This window comes from Pseudorasbora parva, chromosome 1, assembly GCF_024679245.1.
Source record: "Pseudorasbora parva isolate DD20220531a chromosome 1, ASM2467924v1, whole genome shotgun sequence".
Lineage (NCBI taxonomy): Eukaryota > Metazoa > Chordata > Actinopteri > Cypriniformes > Gobionidae > Pseudorasbora > Pseudorasbora parva.
Genome location: NC_090172.1, coordinates 66,091,278 through 66,111,702, shown reverse-complemented (window position 1 = coordinate 66,111,702; position 20,425 = coordinate 66,091,278). Strand labels below are relative to the sequence as shown.

General features: G+C 40.9%; 1 protein-coding gene across 5 annotated transcripts in view; it reads left to right on the top strand.

The window, feature by feature from the left end:
• The window catches only part of LOC137080929 (uncharacterized), a 259,912-nt gene extending 242,649 nt beyond the window's left edge, over positions 1-17,263 (top strand). Inside the window, exons 1-5 of one of the 5 annotated variants that reach the window (XM_067447609.1) lie at positions 5,056-5,397; positions 6,939-7,264; positions 11,132-11,759; positions 11,872-12,062; positions 16,389-17,263. In XM_067447609.1, coding sequence (XP_067303710.1) covers positions 6,982-7,264; positions 11,132-11,759; positions 11,872-12,062; positions 16,389-16,567 — 1,281 coding nt within the window. In that variant the 5' untranslated portion in view covers positions 5,056-5,397; positions 6,939-6,981 and the 3' untranslated portion in view covers positions 16,568-17,263. Of the gene's footprint in view, positions 1-5,055; positions 5,398-5,967; positions 6,144-6,694; positions 6,746-6,938; positions 7,265-11,131; positions 11,760-11,871; positions 12,063-16,388 lie in introns of those variants that run through there. The other 4 variants (XM_067447610.1, XM_067447611.1, XM_067447612.1 and 1 more) reach the window with 4 other exon arrangements.
• The last annotated feature ends 3,162 nt before the right edge of the window (positions 17,264-20,425 follow it).

The following is a 20,425-nucleotide window of genomic DNA, read 5'->3' as shown; positions in this document are numbered from 1 at the left end:
GGGGAAGGGTCTCTGTCAGTGATTAAATTATAGAAATATTTTGTTGAACGAGGTTTCATGTTGCTATATTTAAATAAAATGTTTACGATAAAAAAATCTATTTTTTCATATTAAAATAAAGATTTTAAAAAGTAGGCTGTGTCACCAGTTAACCTTGTATATTTTAGCTAATTGTCAGACAATACCATGTCTTCATCGAGAGAGTTTGCAGAATTCAAGCGAAAAAGTTCAAAGTTCATGAGTAACACGTTCAGACTGTCTATATAATCAGCGCGAGAGGAGGTATTTACTCAGCTGAGAGCTGACTCACCTAATGTTAGTTACCTCCATAGTTTCCTGCATCCCTCCAAACCCCTCTCAATGAAGTCCATTCTGATACTTGTCTGAAAATGAACTGTAGCTAAGCGAATACTTGTCACACAAACATGAGACATAAAGAAACGCTGAAAGATCAAGATCATGCAAATAAAAAAGAAACGTTTATTCTCTTCTTTATTCTAATCGCTATACATCTATACCGCACTCTTTAGGTTACACTGAATATACATAAGCCTTAATATAACAAAGCAGAACAAAATAGGCATTTTTAGCGTGCAAACATTGATAATAATAATAATAATAATGCGTTCGATTTATATAGCGCTTTTCAAGGCACTCAAAGCGCTTTACATAGAAGGGGGAATCTCCTCAACCACCACCAATGTGCAGCACCACCTGGATGATGCGACGGCAGCCATATTGCGCCAGAACGCTCACCACACACCAGCTGATTGGTGGAGAGGAGACCTAGTGATGAAGCCAATCAGGATATGGGGATTATTAGGAGGCCATGATGGACAGGGGCCAATGGGCAAATTTGGCCAGGATGCCGGGGTTACACCCCTACTCTTTTTCCGAAAGACATCCTGGGATTTTTAACGACCACAGAGAGTCAGGACCTCGGTTTAACGTCTCATCCGAAAGACGGTGCTCTTTGTCAGTATAGTGTCCCCATCACTATACTGGGGCATTAGGACCCACACAGACCACAGGGTGAGCGCCCCCTGCTGGCCTCACTAACACCTCTACCAGCAGCTACCTGGTTTTCCCAGTTGGTCTCCCATCCAGGTACTGACCAGGCTCAGCCCTGCTTAGCTTCAGTGGGAAACCAGTCCCAATGAATCAAACATTGAGCATGTTTACATGAACACCGGTGAGCTGATAACTCCCCGTTTAAATGCAAATCAGTAGACTGCCAATGCAAGTAAACCGCGCTTACATGACTTTATTACAGTTTTTGCCTGTTGCTTGAACACATTTTGCAAAACTTCACTCATTGTGCCTCTACACACAAGTAAACACAGGGGCGTAGCACCAAATTGTGGGCCCTGGGTACAAACCATCTTGCTGGGCCCCCGTACCATGTATGTGTATGTATAGAAAACTGACTTCTAACTCCTCTTTGACCATCTCTCTCTCTCTCTCTCTCTCTCTCTCTCTCTCTCTCTCTCTCTCTGATTGGTGTTCAGTTTTGCAAGTAAGTGCCTTCAGGTGTGTATTTGAGTGTTTGCAATTGCACGATGTGTGTTGTATTTTGGATACATGTGTTTTCCAAATGGCACCCTGAGGTTTCATTTTTGAACAAAGTGTCTTAAGTATGAAATAGAGTGTAGTATGCAGGACCGAGTGTGTTGCATAAAGGCGTAAGTGTGTTGCAGAATTGCAGGGTGCAAAGCAGCGCTTTTGTTAAGGAATGGGTTCATGTGTTTGAGGTACGGTAACAAAAGCTTCAAGTTGTTACTTTAGTCTAAGCATGGGTCTATAGTGTTCAAGCAACAGGCAAAAACTGTAATAAACCGGGTTATTTCCTTGTAGCGACGTCAGAAATAATAATGTCCGTATCTGACTCTGAGTATTCCAAAAGTTACGTCAGTTGTGATGTTAAATAAACCGTGTCAGCGGGAGATTTACGGCTCATATTTACTGAACCTCTTCTACTTCTGCTGCATGAGATGAGAACACATCTTTACAATGTTCTGGCTCTTAAAAGAGTCTGCGTTTGTGATATATGTCCTTATTTCATGCAAAACGCTAGCTCGCTCTGTCTGGATGCGTTTAAATCTGCTGTAAGTTTGCGTTTTTGTCACCTATCACTAGGGTTGGGAATCGTGAGAAATTTTCCGGTTCCGGTTCCGATTCCGGTTCCATTAAAATTATTAAACAAATAGTGGTAAAGGAAAAAGGCACAATACGCAACTTTAAACAATCCTTTTTTGTGTTTATTACTTGCTCTCAAATGAATTCACAGGTTGGCAATGTCAAAAAAAAGTCCTGTACTATACATATATTACAGGATTAATCGAGCCATATGGAATTTATGGAAATTAAAATAAACATGTTCAAATTTACACCTCTGAAATTGTCTTATTACATTTTCTCTCTCTGTTTTAGGGATGTTAACCTATGACAGTTTGACCCATGGTTGACCGTAACAATGTTAACCGATCAAAGTTGTCGGTTTAAAAAAAAGTGAATCTCTAAATTAGGCTATTACAGACAGTGGACTAAATGCTACTACAGTTAGCCGTCTCATTCCAAATTTTTTTTGTGTGAAGTGAACAAATCCTTCGCACTCAATTTTTCATAACTCGCCTGTTTGTATTTAATAAACCAATAAAAACATTTGGTACGAGGTCGCAGCGTTTGCGCGCTCACAAAGATTGCAAAAAGTAAACAGGCTAAAACACTCGAGGTTAGTCAGGGCAGACGACAGTATGAAGCATTATTCCGCATAAGATGGGCTGACATTTGGAAATACATTACATCTACATTTCAGTGGAAACACATAAGGTGTTGATCGTCTTTCTGTATTATTGTCAGCACTACCTCGAACTAAAGCGGCGTCTCTTCGGAGCTGTCTTCGCTAGACAAATGAGCTTCTTACGCTTGACAAATGTCTTTATTGTCAACGCGATCAGCTTGCCCAAACCATTTCGAAACTAAAGAGCCAGTGTCCTCAGATTACAAACAAGCTCCTCGGCGGTGCGTTTGCGGGACTCGTGTTTCGCGCTGTGGGGGATTTAAAAAAAGTGACGTGAGGGAAAGGGAAGGGAGGCGGCAGCGCTAGGACAGTGTGTGTGTGTGAGAGAGAGAGAGAGAGAGAGAGAGAGAGAGAGCGGGAGCGCAGCTCGTGGCTATGCTCCCTGCGCTTCGCACACACATTGCACCAGAACCGTTTTCGGAACCGACACTCAGGAATTTCGCGCGATTCCGGTATTTTTCAAAAATCAGTATCGGTTCTGCATAAGAACCGGTTCTCGGTTCCCAACCCTACCTATCACACATGCGCACTTCAATAAGCCGACAGAAAGCAGGTTAATGCATTCACATGCAGCGCGAAATCAGGGTAAGAGGCAAAAAACTACCTGTCCTGACCGGTTTATTCTTACGCCGTTTATGACATTACTCCGACAAAAGGAAACGGGTTACCGCATTTACATGACCATGTTCATTGTCGGCTTATTAGGCATAATCGGCTTAAGAATGTGCATGTAAACGCACTCACTGACTTTATAAAAATAATCAATACTTGACTGGCCAAAAGCTGTAGCTACACATCAATCATAAAGTGAAAGGTTCATGTGGTTGAGTAACTTAATATTGTCCTATGACGTAATTGTCCCGACTTTTTCAAACTCCTCCCAGACGGAGAGATATGAAAATAACTATAAATAAGGCTGTATCTCTGCAGAGATTTGGTGTATTCAGACAAAACTTGATACATGTCATCCCAAGTATGACCTGAGGCTTCATGCAGCGTTTCAGCACAGCGCCACCTACTGGTCAAAACACATGAACACATTTATTCTTTTCTTATTACTTCTAAATGATGTGCTCAGAAATATTTTCTTGTTTTAGCTCTGACGCTGTGCTGTAGAGTCAGTCTAAGAAAAATCAAAAGGAACAAACGCAAACGTCAGAGAAAGAGCAAAGAGCAACATCCCAAAATACTGTAAGAGAAGGTTTAATATGTTCATATATGTGATTATTGCATTATGACGCAAAGTAGTTTTATGAGTACGATAAAATGTTAAAATAGTCGAATCTACATGTCAGCATGTTTTCAGAGTTATTAGAAATATGTGCATTACAAATTCTCCATTTGAATGACCTGTCTCTCCTCTAGATGTGTTTTTACTCCTCTTGAATGTGAATTGCTCGCCCTCTATCAGAGAGATTTCCCTCAGATCCAGCAGAGGATGGAGAGAGTGTGTCTTCTCATCCACACATTTGAAGAAGATTTCAGACGGGCTTCTGGAGCCGTCACTAATGCAGGACATGTGGAAGCGTCTGGAGGCTTCCTGATGGGTCTGGGGTTGGTTTTAGCTCCAGCTCATCTGGGCTGTTCTGCTCTTATCACAGGAGCAGGAGCCGTCGTGCTTTCAGCCGCTGCGATCGCTCACAAACTCTGGAGCAAGAAGATCAGGAGCTGGCAGGAATAGATATAAATATAAATCCACATGTGAGATTACAAACACTGCTTTAGCTCCGCATTGATGATCAAAGAATTATCAGGTTATGCATAACTACTTACTACACTTTACAAAATTAATTATATTACTGTCTTTATTTGTCTTTAAAATATCCTTGTTTATTTGGATACATTTTAGGAGAATTAACAATGGGAAATAATTTTTGTTTGCCAATGCACAATATTAATAACCCGCACAACTATCAGGAGAATGACACTCTCAGAAAACATGAATGTTTAATATTGTGGTCATGTGTTTATTGTGGAGATCATAAAGAGTTTGTCAAATGTATGACTGTTATAAAAGCTTCTGACCTTTACAGGATATGAGTATGAATATGTTTCTGTCAGTTTTGAGCTGTTATTCTGTCTTGTAAAGGGATATTTATTCAACACTGTACATTGAGGACATCTAGTATTGAAACTGATGAATAATGATATCTCTGATGATGATGATGATGATGTCATCAACATTAAATATTAATATAACTGGAGCATCTTCAGCTCTTTCTGGCATTTTCTCTTCCTTGTAAAACATTTTCAGAAATATAAGTAATATATTCACTCTTGTGTTGCTGTATATCATGTTTCTCTAATCTTAAGTTACTCAATCACGTAAAACTGTTTTAAAGTTCAGTTCTGCTCTTTCTCTTTATGATGGATGTGTGGATACAGCTTTAGCCCAGTCAAGTCAGAATTACTGTTATAAAGTCAGTGTTTACACGCTAAAGCTTATTTTAATCTGCTTTGTTATATTGAGGGCGAGCTGCTGAGTGCGGAAGAGAAGAGAGAAGAAGAAGACGAAACTTTTCTCAGTTCGACACACACGCGGATCTTCATCAGAAACACACTTAAGAGCTTCGTCAGGACCGACAGCGTCAGGTTTGGTGAGTGTAATGCTGGGAAATGCATTAATCAGTTATTTGCTTTATTAATTTGTGCGGATAATCTGTTATAAGTGAAGCCGCGATCGCGCAAACACTGAAACGAAACCGAAACTACACACAGTGTGACGCACATTGAAATAAATAACTTCGTCGTTTTTTGGAATAACTAAATAAAACTCAAAGTGGGCATTTTTGATAAAGTGGTAATATCCTAATATCACAGCAGGAGTGTTTAAGTGTGTCTTGTGAATGCTCATTTTATGCATACAGTAATTTATGAACGAAAGTCATTTTACAATCTAACTTACACTGTGGACATGCAACAAACAAGTGTTTGCAATGACTGAACGAGTTTCATGTTTTATGAAGAAAATGTTGTTTAAATTATGTTTAAATGTGCTCTTAAAGTTGGGGTAAGTGTTATTTCAAAACCGTTTTACAAAACGGACTCAAGCCGAGTGCAATAACAAACCTTTAGCCAATCAGCAGGTAAGGGACGGTGAGAAGAGAGGCTCAGTGCACTATTGCGTCATTATTCAAAAACACACACGGCGGACATTAGCTGATAACTAATATATGCTGCTTTTGCTTGAATATGCTCGTGTGTCATGTTTGTTTGTCAATTTGCGATCATATTGTGGCTCACTTCAGCGATGATAAAGACCCGTTCATTTCCACACAGTAAGGAGCATCTAAATCTCCTCACTGTCTGTTTTAAGCGTCAGCTCACAAAATCTGTCCCACAAGTAAGTTACTATACTCCTAATATATGTTTGTTTCCTCTTTTCATGATCTATATAACCCTTATCCGGTCAAAATTGTAATATATCTTTAGTTGGACTCGTGCTTGTGTACTATCGAATTGTTCATGAGAACGGTTTGTGTTTTTGTGATGGAAGGGGTTAGCCTGACAAGCCGGACCCACATCAAGATGTTTGGTCTGGAAACTCACCATTGACAGCTCAATCCGAGGGGCGGATAAACGGTTGTCTTTCAAACTCCCTCTGCACGCGATAGGATAGCGATAACCAACCAGAGCAACGAAGGTGAAGCAGAGCTCGTTGATAGATTAAACATTCGCCGTATCCGGTCAGCAAAGCTCCGAACACATCTTCCCTTTTTAAGAATGACTTCAGTGCCGTTCTTTGTTCTTTTCTCAGAGAAAAGCTTAACTCCAAGTCTTCCAAAGTTGCGGTCAGAGCTGATTCGAAAGACCGCCGTTCGCCAGTTTCTGTGTTTACTAGAAGCACGCAAACGCAACTCGGCCGTCGTCAATATGGCCCCGCCCACCGACTCTATACACGATGTGATTGGCCCGGCAAGAGTTTGGCGATTACAGCTCAGAAGGGTATTGAGAGTTGCTAGACGACACTTGCGGGCAGATTAGATTTGCTGCCGCTAGGGTGCGTCTAGATTTCTAGGCTACAATTTGGTTACTCTAAAAGGAGAATATCGACTGATAAACAGACTATCCTCAAAATCAAGTTCAACTAATCCATTAACAATGTGTCAAAAATGTGTCCATTTTGTAATTCATTCAGGAACTGCTGACTATAAAGGGAGGCAAGTGAACTTCTTTCTAAAATGGATGACCGTCGCAGCCTCTCTGACTGCAGTGATGACAGCGGTTCTTCAGATCGCAGTAAAGATCGTCCTCCTCCTGATCCTCCTGACTGGAGTGATGACAGCGGTTCTTCAGATCGCAGTAAAGATCGTCCTCCTCCTGATCCTCCTGACTGCAGTGATGACAGCGGTTCTTCAGATCGCAGTAAAGATCGTCCTCCTCCTGATCCTCCTGACTGGAGTGACGACTGCAGTGACTACTGGAGTGCTTCAGAACACAGTACTGATCCTCCTTCATTCAACCGTGAGTGTAAAGTACATTCTTCAACCACATTCACTTTGTCTTTAAATAAAAGAAAAAAAGAACTCAAGAATCAATACCTGCTGTCAAATGTGTTATTCACATCACCAGGTCATAATGTTATGCCTGATTGGTGTATATAAAAATGAAATAAACCACAGCTCTACTTTTCTCCCCAATCACTCCCTCTATTTTGTTTATATCTATATAATCTTTACCAAAAAAAAGTTTAACCCTTAAATGCGTGACTGTTTTGCCAAACATTCTTACATATTCGGGTCTTTAGCGACCCTGATCTATATCTAAAGCCCTATTCGGACTGGATTAGTTTAACATGGGGACATGGGGGTAAAGTCATTTTACCTCAGGACGTCTGTAATATTAATGGCCAATTCGCACGGGATAAGACATCTCAGTAAAACTAGCAGAAGTGGGAGGAGTAACTCGCTTTACGCACCTCCTTGACGTCATGTGCGTATGACGTTACCGTTATAACGTGAGCAAACACATCCTGAGCGCCAGTCTGAACTCCGTCTCCAATATATATGTGTTTTAATAAACAGTTAGGTCCAGTCTAACGATTCTGATTGGATTATGTTGGTAATAGACACTTTCCTAGAGCTAAAATGTGTTGTGCCTCTAATAAGTGCTTTTGATCTTCTTTTTGCTTTAAATGATATGCGGAAAATACTGGACATTTTCCACAGATTTGTCCCACCACCTACAACGCAACCGAATGCTTCAAGCGCCTCCATGGTCGCAAAATGTGCTCTTTTTTTAACTTTTAAACAGGAAATGATGGAATTTTACCATACATTTTTACAGCTGGTCTATTCGAAGAGGATTAGTATTACCTGAGGTCATTTTTCCGGACCTTTTTACAGAAGGTAAAAGTCTCTGTAATCTTTACTGACATTGTCCGTAATGATTACCGAGATGGCATATTCGGACGGGACTAAAATCACCGAGAACCTCTGGTAATAATTACTTTACCCCCACGTCCCCATGTTAAACTAATCCAGTCCGAATAGGGCTTAACACGGATGGATCTCTACCTGTCGCAATAATATATAAAACACCTGATATTAGAGTTACAATTGCATAATAAAATAAAGCATATTTCGTTCCCTTTTGGAGCTTGGAAGGGTTCAGTTTGAGCAGATGTTTAATTCCATCATCATCTGTCCTCTTCAGAGCTCGTTTCCCAGTACATTCCACATCTGTCTCATATTTACAACCTCACACATATTCTCAAAGTTAATTTTCAACGTCTTCAAAATCAGTATTTTGATCACTGACAGCTTCTTCACCAGATCCATCATCAAGAGACAGTGACAGTAATATTTGCTTATGTTCAGTACTTGCTCTGAAGGTGAATTGTAGTTATTTCATCATTATAGATTAATTAATTTATTTATTTATTAAGTAATTTATAAAACTACAATCTTACACACATCGCCTATACAGTTCTGACAGAAAAAAAACTAGTGGAAAAACAGCTATTCAATTATAATTCTATGTATTTTTTTCTTGTTATATTGTTTAAAATCGATTGATTGAGGAATACTAAGAAGGCTGATGTCTGACTTTAAAAAATGAATGAGGAGCAGGGTAGTGAATGACGTCCCAGCCTGTGCATTTAAGGGTTAACTTATTATAACTTAAGAATGATTGTGTGTGTTTTTCAATTGATTTTTATATAGAAGCATTAATACAAATAAGATTTGAAGTCAAGTACACATTTATGTGACATAAATCTACATTTAGATGATCTTGGTTTCATGTCAGCCCCTGTTTGTCATGAATTGGGTTTTCTCTCTCTCTCTCTCTCTCTCTCTCTCTCTCTCTCTCTCTCTCTCTCTCTCTCTCTCTCTCTCTCTCTCTCTCTCTCTCTCTCTCTCTCTCTCTCTCTCTCTCTCTGTGTTTGTGATCTCGATCAGCATTACCCCGCACCTGATCCCTCTCTAGTTCCTTCTATTTCATCTAGCTGTTCGCTCTGCTTCCCTGTCGGATTATTCCCTATGTATAATGTGGTCTTGGTTTTGATCTACCTGTTCCGTCTCACTATTGTTCAGTGTCTAGTCTTGCCCTGTCCTGTCTGGTACTCTTAATACCTGTTCTCTGTTCGTGGCTGCCTGCCTCCCTGCTGCCGGCGGTTTGGTGTCTGATGCATGGGGAGATAGAAGCACTACCAGCCTGTCCGCTATGGAGCTCAGATCTTGCAGCTTAAATCAGCACTTGGCTACTTTTGCTCTCGGGGTCCCCCTACAGTTGGGAAAAAAATAATGTCCTCAACTACTGTCGTAAGCTCTGTCATCGTACATCAGGGGGTGCCATCGCGCGTGCATTTGTTGACATGTCAACCCTAATAGCCCTGAACTAGTGATGCGCGGGTCGTCTCATAACCCGCGGACTCCGTATGTCTATTTAATGGTCGCGGGTGCGCGGCGGGTTGTAAAAATATATACAGTGGTGCGGTGCTGGCCAAATAACTTCATATAAGCGTCCCGCGGGTTGGTGCAGCACTAACAGTTCCCCTGAACACTGCAGGAGGAGTTCACATGCAGGTGTTCTTCTGGCGGCGCGTGTGAAATGTCTTCATCCCAGGTAACGTTACAGTCAGTGGCTTATGTTTCAGGATGTCATATGAATATCATTTCATGGGATTTATTTTTTATCAAACGCCAAATAATCGCGATGCTCACGTTTACAAGCCAGCGTCATTATAGTAGTCTGTTGGTTAGCGTTTTACAGAATCTATATGATACTTCAGTTCAATGTTTGAGTGGTAGGTAATCACCGTAACAAGCAGGACAGCATCGGTCGGGCACGCCTCCTTCAGCTCACGCCGACGAGCAAACGCTGGTCACATGTTGATCCTCGTCCTGCCTTTAATCACAGCACTTTTTCGTTTCCTCTTATTGCTTTCCTCCAACAAAACCTTTTCTTTCTTATTTGTCTCTGCTGCTTCGGACATGACTATATTATCTGACGAACAAAGTTGGGCTCGCACGTCCGAATTTAAGGAAGTGTGGGTGTTGGTGGAAGTGATGTATATGCGGTAAAATAAGTCGACTTTTGTAGGTATTTTTGTTCTCGGGTTACTACCCGAAACCCGAAGTTTAAAAGTACGATTAAAAACGATACAGACCCCATCAAGCTATGACAGACGTGTCATTCAACCTATTGTAAGTCGATGTATCATCACAAGAGTCTTGAAAATATATTATGAAGGTTGAAAAGTTACCTAGTGCTGCTTTAAAGTTAAAGGCTTCCCTCCAGTTCAGCATCCTTCGCACTGCTGACTGCCATTGTTTCTTTCTTCAATAAACTGTTTGAATCTCCATCCCTCTTGGGTCTTCTGTTTACAGTGACACTGTTACTCCCCTTGAGGTTTAATAAAGGCTCAAGTCATTCTTGTGGTTTAACAGGCATTTATTTGATGACAAAGTCTAAGTCAAAGTGCCACATTTCCACATTGCTGTCAGAACTAGTATAAATAAACACAGAAAACTGAAATTAACCTTAAATACGTGACATACTTGCAGACACTACTAAAACAAAATCACATATAAAACTAAGAAATAAAGAATACATTTATGCCATGTAAAATAATCTCGTAATCGGCTTGTTACAAACACAGTCACGTAACACAAATAAATGACAAGGATGGAAAATATACATCATTGACTCCATGAACCCGAGAGGGTAAACTTAAGGTGTGTAAACTTATAATTATAATTTCCACAGCGAACAAAAAATAAGTTCCCCCCTTCTTTCACAAAGTTTTTAACAGAAAGACAGCTACAGCTAAAATGTACAGTATATAATTATACTGTAAATTCTAACAAAATATATTTTTCTCTCTAGATTTTATTTTAAATGTCTCAAAAGATTTGGATAATCTCTTTAAGAATGAATACCCTCAAACCCAGCAGTGCTTGGACAGACTGAAAACCTTTGCAGAAGATTTCAGAGGTGCTGATGCAGGCTCTCAGTATGGAATAAACTCAGGAATAGCTGGAGGGGTCATGATGGGTTTGGGAATCGCTCTTGCTCCGTTTACTCTGGGAGCTTCTGCCGTTGTTGCCGGAGCTGGAGCAGCAGTGGCCACAGGCGGTCTGATTGCTAGAGGAGTCTGGAACAAAAAGAAATCAAGCATGCTGACAAAATTCAAAGTAGACTTTGAAGCTGAACTGAATACATTTCAGAATAAAATCTTCTGTATGAATGACAAGATGAAATCCACTCAACAGCTTATCGAGAAAATAATGAGAGACATTAATAATCCAAAGCGTAAGGTCAGTTATTTAGGTACATATTTTGACTCCGCCTATGAATTATCTTGCTTCATACGGATATATGATGTTGGTGGATTGGCTGCGAAGATTTCTGAAACTGTGCGTTTGATTGGAGCAATTACAGGAATCATTGCTCGGGTCCAATCTGGGCTTGGCAGACTCTCAAGCAGCAATGGTACCAAATACCATGATACCAGGTCTGTCCCATTCACTTCAATTGCCTTATTGTAACCCCTTTTTCAAAAGAAACTTTTATAATTAAGGAGGGACGCGTGAAAATTATTCATGTGATAACCTTTTTTTTTATAGTCGCAGAGATGCTGACATGTATGTCCTTCATAACCTTAAATCTCAAATGAAGGAGCTGTTGGAGGCCTATCATAGATTAAAAAATGTATCCAGACTAATTCAGGAGATTGTTTCCGGGACACAAGGAGCAGCGCAAAGGCCAAACCTGGCAACAATTTTAAAGGAAACATTCATGTGTCTAATCTGCAGAGGTACACACACATGCACATACACGCACACACATGCACACACACAACTGCAACTTAAAAATGTCCTAACCAAAACTCAAAAAAAGTAAGTAACCTGGTTGACTTAAAATGATGAGTTTATTGAAATAAAAAATGTGAGTTGATACAATGATGAAAACTGGAAACTCTAAATATTATTGTATCTGAACCACATTCAAAATTTTATAAATCATGATAAAGCTCAGTTTGGCTTCACTGCGTCATCACAAATAAAAAACACAATTACCCAACATGCTTACACACGCTTAATAATATTTGAATAAAGGTTGTCAATTCTCAAAAATGTTAATTTTATTAACTATTTTTTTTATTTCAATGAACTCAAAAATGTAAAGGAGTGATGCATTGAGAAATCAACTTTCCCTTGAGCTTTTGATATAAAAGGTCATGGTAATATAAGAATATCCTGTAAGTTTCAGAGCTGAAAACTTCCTTGTTAGTCAAAAAAAAAGCTTTTATAGACACCAGGCCCAGAAAACGATCACGTTCGCATTTTGATGTCATCGGCTGACAAAACACGCCTCTACAGAATAATAAGAACATCTAATTCAGTAGCTCCACCCACGACCAGTCTAATTCAGTAGCTCCACCCACGACCAGTCTAATTCAGTAGCCCCGCCCACGGACTCATCTAATTCAGTAGCCCCACCCACGACCAGTCTAATTCAGTAGCCCCACCCACCGACTTGCCTAATTCAGTGGCCCCACCCACCGACTTGCTTAATTCAGTAGCCCCACCCACCGACTTGCCTAATTCAGCAGACCCACCCTCTGACTTGCCTAATTCAGTAGCCCCACCCACCGACTTGCCTAATTCAGTAGTCCCACCCTCTGACTTGCCTAATTCAGTAGACCCACCCTCTGACTTGCCTAATTCAGTAGCCCCACCCACCGACTTGCCTAATTCAGTAGTCCCACCCTCTGACTTGCCTAATTCAGCAGCCCCACCCACCGACTTGCCTAATTCAGTAGTCCCACCCTCTGACTTGCCTAATTCAGTAGCCCCACCCACCGACTTGCCTAATTCAGTAGTCCCACCCTCCGACTTGCCTAATTCAGTAGCCCCACCCATCGACTTGCCTAATTCAGTAGCCCCACCCATCGACTTGCCTAATTCAGTAGTCCCACCCTCTGACTTGCCTAATTCAGTAGCCCCACCCACCGACTTGCCTAATTTAGTAGCCCCACCCTCTGAGTTGCCTAATTCAGTAGACCCACCCACCAACTTGCCTAATTCAGTAGACCCACCCACTGACTTGCCTAATTCAGTAGCCCCACCCACCGACTTGCCCAATTCAGTAGCCCCATCCACGACTCGTCTAATTCATTAGCCCCATCCACGACTCGTCTAATTCATTAGCCCCATCCACGACTCGTCTAATTCATTAGCCCCATTTATGAAGTTCCAGCTCACGTGGGGAAGAACGTTTGTGTGTTCGCTTCATTTCACCGTGGAATGGTTTGTAAACTAGTCTCAGGTCGATGCTGGATTTGCAGACATAGTGAGATTAAAACACAATGCTGTGGTTCTATATTGGATCTGACAAGAATGCTGCAACATAGACTGACAAGCCAGACCCACATCAAGATGTTTGGTCTGAAAACTCACCGTTGACAGCTCAATCCGAGGGGCGGATAAACGGTTGTTAAGCCCCGCCCACCGACTCTAAACACGATGTGACCCGACCAGAGTTCGTTTTTTTACAGCTCAGAAGTGTATTGAGAGTTGCTAGACGACACTCGCGGCAGATTAGATCTGATGCCACTAGGGTGCGTCTAGATTTCTAGGCTAGGTGCAACACACTTATGTGAGTAAAACAGATTTTTTTATATGTAATGGTAGTTGTGGTCTGTCCTGGGGCAGTGTTTTTTACCAAAACGTAAGCCTGTCGGCAGGCCGGTGAATCTCTAATAGTGAAATAATATTCTTTTCTTGGTCTGGGTGTGCGCGCACACACACATGTCTGTGTGCGTGTGCTTGTGTATGTGCCCGTGGTTTGTGCTTATATCCATTGATCGGGCAGGCCAAGTAATACAAAAATAATATTCCAATCAATCGCAGATGGATGAGAAATAAATAATTGCGTTTGTTTGATGAAGATGTTTACGAGCCCTGTGATCGAGGTAATCATTCCGGTGCTGCTTTCAAATCAATCCTCCCTCGTGTGAACTGAACAGGGGAGCTGAGGCTCATTAAATATGCAAATCTTATCCAATCCTAGCCGTGGATGTTTCCTTCCAAGTCTTCAGTGACACGCCCATCAAAACCCAGCGTTCAGAAGAGAGTACCAGTGTAGAAAATTGCCTATTACTGATAAGTTATGATGTTTTTGAATGTAAAACTAACCCTAACCCTAACAACAGTATAATATTTTTTTAAAAAGCCAGTTCATGACACCTTTATGGAAACTTATTTTTTAATTTTTTTTTTTTTACAGTGTATAGACTGGGTTTTTGCTATCCTAGAAATCTAGACGCACCCTAGCAGCAGCAAATCTAATCACATTGTGTGTAGAGTCGTGAGCGGGGCTTAACATAATGACGGCCGAGTTGCGCTTGCATGCTAATAGAAAACACAGAAACTGGCGAATGGCGGTCTTTCAAATCAGCTTTGACCGCAAAAATAACAAAGAACGGCACTGAAGTCATTCTTAAGAAGGGAAGATGTGTTCAGAGTTTAGCCGACCGGATACGGCGAATGTTTAATCTATCAACTATCTCCGCTTCACCTTTGTTGCTCTGGTTGGTTGTAGCGCTATCCTATCGCGTGCAGAGGGAGTTTGAAAGACAACCGTTTATCCCGCCCCTCAGATTGAGCCGTCAATGGTGAGTTTCCAGACCAAACATCTAGATGTGGGTCTGGCTTGTCAGGCTGTTTTTGCAGTAACTGTCAAACAGGGCCGGCGATCCACACACGCACATCATGCACTGCGCGTAGGGCACCAAAAGATCTGGGTCGTGAAAAAATCATCACAATAGTCTACTAGTATAAATAACAAATACAATATTTCTAAAAGCATGCTAATATACAAAGCAATACAAAAGTAATATAGGCCTAGACCAAATTAGTTGAGAAAAAGGTGAATCTCTGTGCCAGTCTCCCTCTGGTGCCCCCCCCCCCCCCCTTCCCCATCTCCCAGTGGTCTGTTCGATTGTATGCCTCAATCAATGGGTGTGTTTACATGCACACCAGTAAGCTGATATCTCCAAAAAAATCAGCTTATTGAAATAACCAGTTTTCACCATTTACATGCAAACCAGTAAACGGACAACGCAAGTAAATCGCGTTTACATGACTATTTATAAACCGGGTTATTTCCTTGTAGTGCCGTCAAAAATAATCATGTCCGTATATCTGACTCTTTCAAATGTTACGTCAGTGTGATGTTAAATAAAGCGTGCACCGTGTCAGCGGGAGATTTACGGCTCATATTATCCCTTATGCAGTTATGAAGCGTTTTGACTGAACCCCTTCTATCTACTTCTGCTACATCTTTACAGTTTTCTGGGTCTTAAATGAGTCTGCGTTTGTGGTATATGTCCTTATTTCATGCAAAACGCTAGCTCAATCTGTCTGGATGCATTTAAATCTGCTCTAAATTTGCGTTTTTGTCACCTATCACACATGCGCACTTCAATAAACTGACAGAAAGCAGGTTAATGCGTTTACATGCAGCGCGAAATCGAGGTAAGAGGCAAAAAACGACCTGTTCCGACCGGTTTATGCTTAAACTGTTTATGACATTACTCCGATAAAAGAAAAGGAGTTACCGCGTTTACATGACCATGTTCATTGTTGGCTTATTGGGCATAATTGGCTTAAGAACGTGCAAGTAAACGCACTCACTGTCAAATTTGGCAGACACCGCAGTGCAAAAGATCCGGGGCTTAGCCCGGCTGCATGTTGAGTCTTTTATTTTAACGGGGTCCGGGGAAATTGTGAAACTTGGGCTGTTAAATATGCAGTTTGTTTGAGAAGGAAAGGAAGGCCAATCGTTGGGGTCCTCGTCATCATTTTTGAAAATAAAGCTAATTTTCCCTGCTAACAAACCCTGCAACTGAACGTGATATGATTTTGCCAAATTAGACCGCTTAGATAAATACCGCCAAGCATTTGTGCTTAGGGCACCCAAATGGCTAGCGCCGACCCTGCTGCCAAAGATTGAATCATTTGTAACCATGATATCAGCTGTAATTGATGTTATTTGACTTACTGTTTTCCTAAACATAATGATGTTTATTTGTCACCAGCTGCAGTTAATGTTGACTTTTTATATTTTCTTTACCAAGGTGTCATGGAAAGACCTGTGTTCACCTCATGCTGCAGGAGTGTGTTGGGGTGTAAGGTCTGTATTGACCAATGGATGGAGAACTCAAGGCAGTGTCCTAAATGCAGATCTGAAGGTGTCGTCATCACAGAAGTTGCAGGCCTATCCAATGTGCTTGAAGTCACTAATAGTTTTGTCTAAAACAGTACACTCTTAAAAATGACCTGTACATTTTACTGTAAAATACTGACAGCCAGTTACTGGCTTCTTTATTTGCTCCAGAAGAAGATGGCTCGAGCAGGGAGAGCAGAATACAGCTTATTTCTTTAGAATTGAAAAGAATAAATTTAGAAATCGAACTATTAATTCTCTGAACATTAATTGAACGGATTCTTCTGGCCCAAAAGAAGTTGGTACTTTCTGTGCAAATTTGTATACTACTCTTTATAAAACTAATTATTGTGAGGACTCGGCAATGTTGTTTTTTCAATCGTTAAAGGGGATTAAGACAATATCCAGTGTCGAAAAGATAATTTGTGACCGTGATATGAATATCGCTGAAATAATTGAATCGCTTGAAGCTCTTAGGAGCAACAAGTCTCCAGGTACTGATGGGCTGACAGCTGAATTTTATAAAACATTTGCCCGAGAATTAGCACCTTTCTTACTTGAGACTTTTTTTTTTAGAAAGCATTGAATTTGAAACACTCCCTCCAACATTATCACAAGGCTTAATTACTTTAAAACCTAAGAAAGACATTCTACTCATAGATATCTGGCGTCCGATTTGCCTGTTGAACTGTGACTATCAAATTTTGGCTTTGATATTGGCCAATAGACTTAAACGTCTCTCTAACTATTTTAATAGCCGCTGAGCTCCTTACCTCTTATCTGCTGAATAGTTTATAAGGTCTCAATTTAGCTGATTATTATATTCTCATAAGCCAGTTAGCTGACGACACCACTGTGTTTCTAAAAGATGATTCACAGATCCCTGTTGATATTGACCGTATTAAAGTACTGACTAAAGCTTCCGGCCTAACTTTGAATCTATATAAATCTGAGCTGCTTGCCATGAAATCTTGTTCTGCCTCTTCAATTTATAATATCCCAATTAAATCTCAAGTCTGTTACTTAGGTATAACAATTTGTGAAGATGACAATACTAGAGGAAGATTAAGCTGTGATCCAGTAGTGGCTTAAGCTAAGAAGAAATTAAATTCCTGTCTCCAAAGAGATTTATCAGAGGAAGGGCACTCCTTGCCAAAGCTGAGGGTATTTCAAGGATAACCTACCCTTTAGTGAGGTCGATAGAATGCTTTTTGACTTCCTTTGGAAACACAGAAGGCACTACATCAGAAAGTCTGTCGTTATGATAATGGGGGTCAACATTTTCTTGACTTCTCTATCTTAAATTATACATTTAAGATAAATTGGTTAAGGCAATTTCTGAATTATTCTGACTCCTTCTGGAATGCTATTACCAATAAGTTTTCTCTAAAGTCAGTGGTCTCCCCTTTTTGTTGGTATGTAATTATAATATCTCTAAACTACCAATTAAATGATCAAACTTCCACAAACAGGTGCTGTTGGCCTGGCACTTATTTTATAAACACAACTTTAGTCCCCAACATTAATATATCTGGAATAACCAGGATATCTCTTATAAAAAATAAATCTATATTTTTTCCCATTTGTTGGTTTAAAAATAATATTATTTTAGTTTCACTGCTTCTCTTATTCTGAGTTCTCAACAAAATACTGTATTCCTGTCACCCCACGTGACTTTGCCATAGTTATGGATGCCATTCAGTGGAGCGATTGCACTTTTAAAAAACTCTGTTGAGTCTTTACCTTCTGTCGTTTCCCGGAGTAATCCATGTGAAACACCGACAGGGAAGATTTGCTTTCCACACCGTCATTTTCTTACGAACAGAAAGATTCGACATCTCTTAACTACTGTCCCTTCTGTCATATCTTACTGGAGTAATTCCTTTTATGATATTCCCGGGAAAAATGTTCGGGCTTTACCCAATAAATATTTAATTGAGAATAAGGTTAAAGAGGTATCGTATTAATTGCTACATCGGGTGCACCCTGTGAATCTTTATATTCATTTTTTTCCAGAGAAGGATCCTCTATGTTCCTTTTGTGGAACCGTAGATTAATCTGTCCCTTCTCTCTTTTGGGAATGTGTCCATGTAACTTTTTGGGGGATTTTTAAAATTTTTATTTACAGTTTATATTCTTCACTTGTAGACAATTTTTCTTTGTCATACAATAATATTTTGTTTGGTTTCTATCACGTTGATAAGAATCTAAAGGACAAAAATGTTTTAATAAATCTATTTATCTTACTAGCTTTTTTATTTATTTTTATATGTACCTAAGTGCAATTTTTTTCTGTAATTCCCCTATTTAATATACTTTGTAAAAAATTTGAACACTAGAAACAATATCTACCTCCAGCAATGCTAAAGCTTTAAAATCCATAATATTACGTACGACATATTCATTCTTTCCTATAATGTACATGTGCTGTGTGACACTTTGCCTGATTGCTAATAAGTGCCTCTTGAGACACCTCTATTTTAAATAATGTAATTTATATTACCCCTGGCCCTTTATCCATTTTGGTTTGGATTTATCTCTCTTTTTTATTTTGTTATCTGTATGATTTATGATGTTGTCAGTGTTGTTTACATTTGTGATTATTTTTGTGATAAAACCACTACATTATTAAAAAATACATATTTTGTAGATAAAGGTGAACAGGCTTATTTCTAAATATTGTTTTATCTAAAAAAATTATATAGCCAGTCCAATTCATCACAACTATAAGTTCTCACTGCACTCGAGGCATACAGCGCGCACATACAGGGACTGGCTAGCGGAGGAAAATAAACCAAAAACAAACACAGGAGGAACAGCGATCAACTAAACCTAATAAACGAAGAAAAACGTCCCCGGTTACGTATGTAACCTTAGTTCCCTGAGAACAGGGAACGAGACGCTGCATCAGCTGACTCTACGGGGAAATGCCTTCAGCGTTACAGGTGTCTAAAATCGCTATCAAATCACAATCCTCCTGACCGTCGGCAGCTGGTGACGTCATCACCATGTGACCAGGAAGTATAAAAGGGCACCGTGCCAACATGACGCTATCCGCTTCGTCTGAAGGGACTGTGGGCAGGCACACCTTGAAGCATGGCCATCTGATTCAGCGTCTCGTTCCCTGTTCTCTGGGAACTAAGGTTACATACGTAACCGGGGACGTTCCCTTTCGAAAGGGAACTCGTGCTGCGTCAGCTGACGCTACGGGGAACGATATACCCACGCCGCCATGCTGAGGGGAGTGCACGCCCCTTACTAGCAGTGGAAACTGCCTGGACGAGTGTTCGCAGGAAGTCTGAACCACTCCCCCTCTAGCCACACAGGCTGCCAGTGACATCATTCCCTACGGTCATAGCCCAAGCTATATGCCTAAGAGAGAACCTTATTAAGTTTTATCTGAGGTTTCCTACCCTCGGCTTGCTCAAAGGCCTGGGACCTACTACCTCAACAGAAGGAGTCCCTTAAGGGAATGTGGCTAGGGGACCTGAGGGCGCCCCAGCCAGTCACTATTCGGGAAAACCTTCACCGAACGCCACCAGGGAGGCCTCACCTGGCATCACTTCTGTGGGACACCCCGGCTTGGCCAACCCTGTCTGTAAAAACAGAGCCTCCGGACATCGCTCTTACTCATGAGCATCCAGACTGAGGGACTGCAAACTGGCAATGTCCTCCTCAGACCGGAACTCGGAGACGGGAATCCTGGAGAACAGTACTCAGCTTAGTGCTTCTTACCCTTGCCAGCGAGGGGAGTCTCTTCTGCTCAATCCTAGGATCTACTGAACACATTTATTACAGGGGTGCTCAGGAGGCCGGAAAAGGCCTATGGACTGATCTAACCGGGAGGCCCCGAGGGGGGCCTGCCCGTCTGATCAGACTCAGGTGGCCGTAAGCTCGCAGACGACCCTCAGTGAGGGGAGCTCTTAAGCCAGCCTGGTAGGCAAACCA